The following is a 9,032-nucleotide window of genomic DNA, read 5'->3' as shown; positions in this document are numbered from 1 at the left end:
AAAACTCTGACTGTATTCATTTTAGAATTCCTAGAAATGAGGAATATTTTAACATTGTTCATTATCCATCCATTTTCTCAGCCGCTTATCCTCACAAGGATTGCGGGAGTGCCGGAGCCTATCCCAGCAGGAGGCGGGGCACACTCTGGACCGGTTGCCAGCCAATCGCAGTTGTTAATCATCCCATATGGACAAAAGGAAAAAAAGTTCTAAATGTTTGTAAACAATTCAACTTTAGCTTTTCATTCTTCATTGCGTTGAAACCTTTTTGAAATGATAACAAAATAGGAGAAAATATGAAATAATACATACAGGGATTCGAGAGAATCGTCGTCTTGCTTCAATTGGAATCCGATTCTCGACTCCTTTCCCCCCTTTTTTCCGTGTTGTCCCACCCGCAGAAGGAAGATTGCCGCGGGTAAACTTTAGCCTCACAATCTCAAAACAAGCACAGCAGCAAATGATCCGCGTCTCATGTTTGTTTGTGTACGTTTTATTCATTCACCGGATGTGATTGGTGGGCACCCCGCACTTTTTGGGGATCCTTGAAACACATGACACACGAGAAACACGTTTTTAGATGCGACAGCTTGCAACATAGAACAAGTACAGTGAAGTGCGCGTAACTGACACCCCCTCAAATGTTCGTGATTGCCTATATTAATAATTTTCAACCTTCATGATAACCCGAACTGCTATGCCCAAACACTTTAAAATCCTTCAACGTTAGCCCTGAAAAAAAAAAAATAATAATAATGCGTTGCAGGTGACTTGTTGCGAACAAAATATGAAGATCTCATCTTTGCAACTGTAAAAATACATATTACTACTTTCTTATTAGCCAGAATCTGGCGGCATCTTAAAGTTAGAGAAGGAGCACAAAAATGTGCCTGTTAGTATTGTTTTATGATCTGTTTATGTAGGTTGCTGCGCCGTTTGTGTTAAGCAGCATTTTGTTAGCCGCATCACAGTTGCCTTGAGATACGAGTTGAATTTGTTTGGTGACCACACTTGTATATCAAAGCACTCAGATTTTAAATCGTCTTTGCCCACTGAAATGAATGCAAATGCTATAAATCTAATTCACCACCTGACTCAAAACACCTCAAATTAGCTTTTTAACAGGTTTAATTCTTGAGAAAAATTAGGCTGACTTTACCTAATATATTGTCTCGTTTTGGTCTTGTATCAGGTTGATTGGCTGTTAGCAAAACAGCTTAATAGTGCAGTAGCGCCACCGACTCTTACTGGAAACCAATACGAAGTGATCGTGGCTGGATCTTGCGAAGTTGGCTAGCGCCGTCTAGCGGTGGGAGTCTGAAGCACACCCACAATTGAAGCTCAGTTTTCATATAACCTAGTTTGTGTACGATTTACGCCCGCCGACATTCTCCCAACTTCCTTGAGTGTTGCGCTACACACTGGGACGGTTGTTATTGCCTTGAGTTGCGAATTAAAGCATCCATTGCGGAAAACATCTTTCCTTTTGTTGAAGTATTTTTAAACAAGAGGAGGGAAGTTTTGAATGCTAGTCATGTGATAAAGAAGGCGAGACACACCAAAGAAGTCAAGAACTTGGAGCAAGTACGAAAATAACTGTCTTTCTCCACCGACAGCCTTCCAGTACCTATTACGAGTCTTCAATAAAGGTAAAAATTATGTTAAATGTTCATTTATCAACTTCGTTATTCATTCGTAGCTAATTCACACAGTTTGTTGTATCAACAGGTATAGTTATTCCCAGTTAAAAAAAAAAACAAAACATTTTTGAGTGTTTGGAACGAATTAATTGGATATCCATTATTTCCTATAGGAACTATTGCTTTGGATTTTGAACAATTTGGTTTTCGTCAAACTTGCTAGAATGGATTAATCATGAAAACCGAGGTCCAAGTGTATGTCAAATTTTTGCTCGTTTTTCAAGTTAATCAGTAGCTAAGTATCGTGACAAACGCGCACTTGTATCTCAAGGCACCAAAATTGTAATTGTTTTATTGTTTTGGTAGCAATACATTAAAAGTGACAGCCACAATCATGCTATTAGGCTAACGTGTTGTTTGAAGGTTTACAAGATCTATTCTAATGTCTACGGCATTTCACATTCTATGCATGAAGATAGTGGACTCTCGATAAATTAAATTACATGGTTTTAATATTTTGGCATTTAAATACATATGTTTCATTACTATTTGTTTTATAGGTCAGATTTGTAGTTAACTTCGACAGGGAGCGATGAATAAAAAAAAAACTTGAAGCAGGTACGCTTGGCCTCTTATTTTGAAAATCCTACGAGTGAGAGGTTTCTTTGCATCTCCTCAAACTGACATTTTTTTTTTTTTAGTATGAGAGTGAGAACCGGCGCAAAGGAATACTGAATAAAATGTTCCAATATGGCCTCTACATAGTGCAGATTTTCACCAGTCATCATGAGCGGGTCCGGAATGTAGATCCCGTGACGAGCAGGGGATCACCGTGGGAAAAAAAAAAAAAAAAAAAAAACAGACCAAAGTTTCCCATCTTCGACTGATTTTTGGCGTCTGCGATTGAGCCGGAAAAAGCCACAGATGACAAACAAAACGTGAGATGAACGCTGTCTGAGTGGCATCCGTGTATTTACATGAGATCACTTTGAGGGAGTTGACCAAGCTTCCCTGAACGCACCGTCACCGGCCTCCGGGCTGAGGACCGGGATGAGTCCGCTTCTTCTTCCTCCTCCGTCCCCCGTCAACCGGTGGGCGTGTAGGGCGTGTCGCTGTGGTAGTTGTAGTCGGGACACACCTTCTGCACCAGCTTGTAGTCGGTGCTGTGGAAGGTGATGAAGATGCAGATGACTTTGAAGGGCTTGGAGCACAACCAGGAGACGTGGCTCTGGGTCTGGTCCTGAGGGCAACTCTGCGACGGGTCGTGGGCGCACAGCGAGTTCCGGGTGCCGCGTTCCACCTTCTCGTACTCCACGCGGCAGTTGAACAGCTTGCTCTCCTTGCTCTCCACCGCCGTCTGCTGCTGGACTCGGAGCTCGTGCTGCTGGTGGTTCTGATGCTGGTGGTGCAGGACCTGGAACTCCACCGCCTTGGTGGGCGGTACGAGTCCCACCGACACGTTGCCCTGCCCCGTGGAGTTGTGTCGGAAGTAGACGCTGAAGGTGCCTGGAAATGATATTTACACTAAGATGCTGCTTCTGGTGCGCGTGTTTAGGCTTCAAAGTACAGTGAAGAAAAGAAGTATTTGAACACCCTGCTATATTGCAAGTTCTCACATTTAGAAATCATCGAGGGGTCAGAAATTTTCACCGTAGGGGCATGTCCACTGTGAGAGAGATCATCTAAAAAGAAAAATCCAGAAACCTTGTGATACAGTTGCAAATAAGTATTTGAATACCTGTCTATCAGATAGAATTCTGACCCTCAAAGACCTGTTAGTCCGGCTTTAAAAGTCCACCTCCACTCCATGTATTATCCTGACTCAGATGCACCTGTGTGAGGTCGTTAACTGCAAAAAGACACCTGTCCACCCCATACGATCAGAAGACTCAAACTTGCAACATGGCCAAGACCAAAGAGCTGTCCAAAGACACCAGGGACATAGTGGAGCCCCATGCAACTGGGGTCTCAATAATTCTTAGAAAGTTGAAGAATCAGCCCAGGACTACATGACAGGACTTGGTCAAAGACCTGAAAAGAGCTGGGACCACCGTTTCCAAGGTGTCACGGAAGGTTCCCCTGCTTCAACCAGCACAAGTCAAGGCCCGTCATAAGTTTGCCAATGACCATTTGGATGATACAGAGGAGTCATGGGAGAAAGTTTTGTGGTCAGATGAGACCAAAATGGAACTTTTTGGTCATAATTCCACTAACCGTGTTTGGAGGAAGACGAATGGTGAGTTTCATACCAAGAACACCATCCCTACAGTGAAGCATGGGGGTGGTAGCATCATGCTTTGGGGGTGTTTTTCTACACATGGGACAGGACGACTGCACTGTAGTAAGGAGAGGATGACCGCAGCCATGTATTGTGAGATTTTGGGGAACAACCTCTTTCCCTCACTCAGAGCGTTAAAGATTGGTTGTGGCTGGGTCTGTCAACATGACAATCACCAGAAGCACACAGCCAGGAAAACCAAGGACTGGCACTGTGAGAACCATGTCAAGGTTCTGGTGTGGCCTAGCTAGTCCCCAGACCTAAACCCAAAAGAAAATCTTTGGAAGGGAAACTTCATGTTTCTCAGCGACAGCCCAGAAACCTGCCTGATCTAGAGAAGATCTGTGTAGTGGACTGTGCCAAAATCCTTCCTGCAGTGTGTGCAAACCTGGTGAACAACTGCAGGAAACGTTTGACCTCTGTAATTGCAAACAAAGGCTACTGTACCAAATATTAACATTGGTTTTCTCAGGTGTTCAAATACTCACATATATATATCACACAAATAAATCATTAAAAAATCATACATTGTGATTTCTGGATTTTTCTTTCTAGTGCGTTTTGCATTGTTTGCTAGCATTAAGCTAAGCGGATGATCGTAAGGCTAATATTATCTGCCAATCTTGTTGTTAAACTAAAGTTCGTTAAACTGACTTCAATGCCGCCATGAAGTACTCACAGATAAAAATCTGTACTTTCTACTCCTAACTTTGTCAACATAAAATACTTTATTAAAGATGTAACAATCTATTTTTTGGGGCGGTGGAACGGACTAATGAGATTTCAACATTTTTTTGCCATATTAAGGGAGAAGATTGGTCGAGGAATGAATGAAACAGCACACATCTGATGGTACCAAGCTGCACCTAAAACGAAGCATGCGTATGAAACCGTTTGAGCCGAAGGACAGCTACCGTACCGTTGCCGTGGTCTACGATCTTGCCGGTGATGAGCAGGTTGAGCTTGACCGTCTTGATGTTGGAGTGGAAGTCGCCCCAGCCGAACATCTTCTTGAACTTGCCCGTCTTCACGATGGGCCTCCTCTTGGCCCGGGAGCGCCCCCCTGCGGCCGAAGACGTGGACGAGTTGTAGAGCCAGGTCCACCGCTTGGAGTCCGACTCCAAGTCCTCCTCCATGTGGAAGTCCAGTTCCACCGAGGTGAAGTTATCCTTGCCGTCCAGCGTGTTGGCCAGAAGGCGGCTGACCGACAGAGTCTGAGCTGCCTTGCTGGTGGGAGACCAGTAGGACTTGATTTTGGACTTGTTGCTGTTCGCTGATCTCGAGTCGGCTCCGAGAACCTGATGACAAAGGTGAACGTCATTTTTCAACACACAAAAGAAAATTGGAACATCCTGACCGAAGCAACTAGGAGGTGGGATACACCCTGAACTGGTTGTCAGCCAATCGCAGGGCAAATTCCACACAGGCGGGGCCGGGATTGAACCCGGGTTCTTCAGAAGTGTGGGGCCACTGCTTTGCAGCTGCTCCACCGAGCTGCTTGTTCCTAGCAACTGTCATCAATTTTATGTTATGATCACACCACACGGGGTGAAGTAGGACTCGGCTTCTCCGGGGTTATTTTTGCTCGCCTTGTCCTGTTCCAGTTGAACATGCCCCCCCCCATCACCCAGAAACCGCAGATGTTCGACACAAGTGCTTATCAGGAATCATGTTTGTTATCACATTCATTAATAATCTAAACATGGAAGTTGTTGCATTACTCATCGTCCATCCATCTATTTTCTTAGCCGCTTATCCTCACAAGGGTGAACTCGTACCGTACATGGACCCAAAGAAGGACATCAAGGATATCGGATACTGTAAATTCTGAACAGTTTTCTATAGATTACAAGTACGGTTTAAATGTGAACTCTCAAATCGTCTTTCCTCATTGAAATGAACAAAAATGCCATTAATCCGTTCCACACATACAAGATTTGAAATGTTTTTTTTCCATCCATCCATTTTCTTTTGCCACTTATCCTCACGGGGGTTGCGGGGAGCGCTGGAGCCTATCCCAGCTGTCAACGGGCAGGAGGCGGGGTACACACTGAACCGGTTGCCAGCAAGTCGCATGGCACATAGAGACAAACAGCCGCACTAACAATCGCATCCATCCATCCATCCGTCTGGACGCTTATCCTCACAGGGGTTGCAGGGAGTGCCGGAGCCTATCCCAGCTGTCAACGGGCAGGAGGCCGGGTACACCCTGACCTGGTTGCCAGCCAATCGCAGGGCAGAACGAGACAAACAGCCGCACTCACAATCACACCGAGGGGCAATTTAGAGTGTCCAATTAGCATTACTCATCAATTCGAGGTTATTTTTGCACCCCGTGTTCCACATTACCGCACGCAATTGGATGTTTGCGGTCAGCTGACGGCAGCCCGACTCCGGAGCTTCCGCTGTCGCTGCGCGTTCGCTCCGTCCATCATCACCTGTTCCAGAAAGAGCTGATGTTTGCTAGTGACGCTCACGGAGCGCCAAACGTCTTCGGCGTGCCATCTAAATCAAGACGGAGGGCCTTCTCGCCCCCCGGCTCGCCCGGCGAACGAGCCCCCCCCCGATGATAGATGAGCCATCCCCGACAATCCCGCAGATGACAGCGCCAACTACACGACGAGACCCTCGCCGCTACATGACAGCAGATCCATCTGGGTGCGGACCTTCGCCGGTTTTTTTGTGTCTTTGCCGGGCCGATCAATAGAGTGAAAATAAGGTCTTCTTTCACGCGGCTGAGGTGCATTGTGGGAGGCCGTGAGTGATCCCCCCCCGCGAAGGACGTGGCGGCTTTGTGCGCTCGGACTTTTGGAGAAAGACAGCCCCCCGGTTGTTTTTGAAGAGAACGGCGTGATGGACGAGCCGATTGCCGCGGCAGAAAATGCGCATGGATCTTTTCTTTAATTATTTGAAGCGATTCGCTGCGCCGGCTTTTTAAGGGTAAAATATTTGCGCCGACAAGCTGAGATGAGGTATGAATTGGAATGCTTTGTGGCTCAGCGGCGCAGTTAAACGGCGTTAACGAAGCGCAGCTTTTGTCGAACGTGCGTCCGCCGTCGTGATGTATTATCAGAAGATAAATCCCGCGAGCCGGCGTCGGCCGCGACTTCCCGCTCGGGATTTATGGTCGCCATTACGCGCTGACGTAAAGCTCCTTAAGGATCGACAAGTTCAACCAAGTGGTGTCTTACGAAGTGCCGCGCAAGCAGCTGGAAAGTGGACTCTCCTTCATTTTTTACATTAAAATGATGACTCGTGTTTTCATACGCGCCCTCCGTGCTGCCCGACTATCTCAATGTTTTTTGATTTGTCCTGAAAACAAACAAACGAACAAGGCGTAAATACAGAAAAGACATTTGAACTTGAATCTATAGCGGCACAACATTCATATATCCATCCATTAATTATCCAAGATGCTTAACCGGAGCCTATCCCAGCTAGCTCGAGGCGAAAGACGGACCACACCCTGAACTGGTCGCCAGTCAGATATCAACACCATCACTGAGCGGGAATCGATCCCACGCTGCCCGCACCGAAGTCAGGTGTCTGTACCACAACGCCATCAGTGACTCACATTAATGAACCATTTTACGTAAAATATTTTTTACCAATACAAATGTATTTTAAATAAATAATTTGAATACATTACTAGACTATGTGGAGTATTAAAATCAAATATTTTGGATTAATGATATTTACAATTAAGATAGCTGGCCTTCTGAGGTACATTGTAAATTTTAGAAACGGCAATAACCGTAATTTATCAAAAATAATGCTCATTTTTTTCCCCCAAAATATTTTCAAAAAGCCAATATAGCGCATTATATATAGGTATGGATGAAAAATAAAAAATACAATCACAATGTATCGTCGTATACAGGTACATAGTGTGGTTAAAATAAAAAAGGTATACATATAAAATTCAACATGATATTCCATGTCTTATAGTACAGAATTGGTAAAATTGGTAGAACAGCATTGGTAGAAGGGTTTTCCTGATTTTTTTTAGGTCAACTTTGGGGGTGCGTATTATACTTCAGGACGCATTATACTCGAGAAATTACGGTAACAGTTTGCGCTAGATGGGGGAGCACTCCCGATTGTGAAGGTCCTGGGCAGATGAAACCGGCATGGCAACAAACATGGGCCAAAATCTGATTGGACAAAAAAAAATTCCAACATGTGTATGCATTCACCTGAAGCAGTTCCGCCAAAATAAACGAAGAGCGCAGACCGTTGGGGATGAAGTAATTCATTTTCGTCGAACAAATATTAGAGTCAGATGAGCCGGTAGCAGATAAAGTCTCGTAGGGCCTGACCATTCGTCACTGGTGAAAAGTTGTACTTCAAAATGGAGTTTGGTGCCGTTTTCTATTCTGAGTCATGAAAGTGATTCCGGAAGCTTTTCAGCTAAGTGGGTTAAGTCTCAACAGAGGCGCCGCCGTCACATGAAGGGATGTCAGGAAGCTGCTTTTCACATGAACACACACACACACACACACACACACACAGTCAAACATATACACACAAAATGGCTGCCAAAAAGGACTGAGAAGTTGCACGGGAGAATGTCCCGGAAAAAAAAAAAGAGGGATGGGATTTCTCCCGATACGCTGTCACACCTGCGAGTGCTTCTTCCTGTGTGTAATTAGCGAGCGTGTAGAAGCACACCTGACAGGTTTAGCGGCACAATCGTACGGCGGATTAGAGCGCCAACCTGTAATCCCGACTGGGAGATTAGACCGGACCACCGGTATGTGTTTGTGCGTGTCTGTCTGCCGCTAAAGGTGATCGTGCGGTTCTGGTTAAAGGTGAGATGACTTTAGCTGGCCACAAGGGAGACAACAATAGCTTTGGTTTTATCATGCTGCAATGATTCCTCCTGGCCAGCGGGGGCAGTCAACAACAGCATAATCTGTTTATTGTTCGCAGACAAGTCGAAGGCACAGTATTTCCCCCCGGTTTGTCGTATATTTTGAAACAGGAATATGGAAGTAGATTAATGTACATGAAAGTCAACATTTTGAGTTGGGTGCCTTTGACATAGTACCGTGTTGTGCCACAATGGCAGCACTGAGCTCGATTGGATAAGATGCGGCGCAATTAATAGCGAG

The 9,032-nt window shown here is 45.2% G+C and overlaps 1 protein-coding gene across 1 annotated transcript; it reads right to left on the bottom strand.

Annotated features, from left to right (window-relative positions):
- Nucleotides 1–436: 436 nt before the first annotated feature.
- Nucleotides 437–8,281, bottom strand: LOC133501424 (neurexophilin-1-like). Its single transcript, XM_061821186.1, has 3 exons — nt 8,115–8,281; nt 4,838–5,216; nt 437–3,146 (listed from the first exon to the last, which is right to left on the bottom strand). Exons 1-3 carry the CDS (start codon nt 8,238–8,240, stop codon nt 2,725–2,727), a joined length of 927 nt encoding a protein of 308 aa, XP_061677170.1. The 5' UTR covers nt 8,241–8,281; the 3' UTR covers nt 437–2,724.
- Nucleotides 8,282–9,032: the final 751 nt, after the last annotated feature.

The sequence above is a fragment of the Syngnathoides biaculeatus genome, chromosome 5 (assembly GCF_019802595.1).
Source record: "Syngnathoides biaculeatus isolate LvHL_M chromosome 5, ASM1980259v1, whole genome shotgun sequence".
Classification (NCBI taxonomy): domain Eukaryota; kingdom Metazoa; phylum Chordata; class Actinopteri; order Syngnathiformes; family Syngnathidae; genus Syngnathoides; species Syngnathoides biaculeatus.
This window is presented reverse-complemented; position numbering and strand designations above follow the sequence as displayed.

Excerpts from the sequence above, each read along its gene's own strand:
- LOC133501424 (XM_061821186.1), bottom strand. The coding sequence starts at position 8,240 with ATGGTCAGGCCCTACGAGACTTTATCTGCTACCGGCTCATCTGACTCT. Across the intron at positions 5,217-8,114 it reads TTTTGGCGGAACTGCTTCAG|GTTCTCGGAGCCGACTCGAG; the intron begins GTGAATGCATAC and ends CTTTGTCATCAG. Across the intron at positions 3,147-4,837 it reads GATCGTAGACCACGGCAACG|GCACCTTCAGCGTCTACTTC; the intron begins GTACGGTAGCTG and ends TATCATTTCCAG.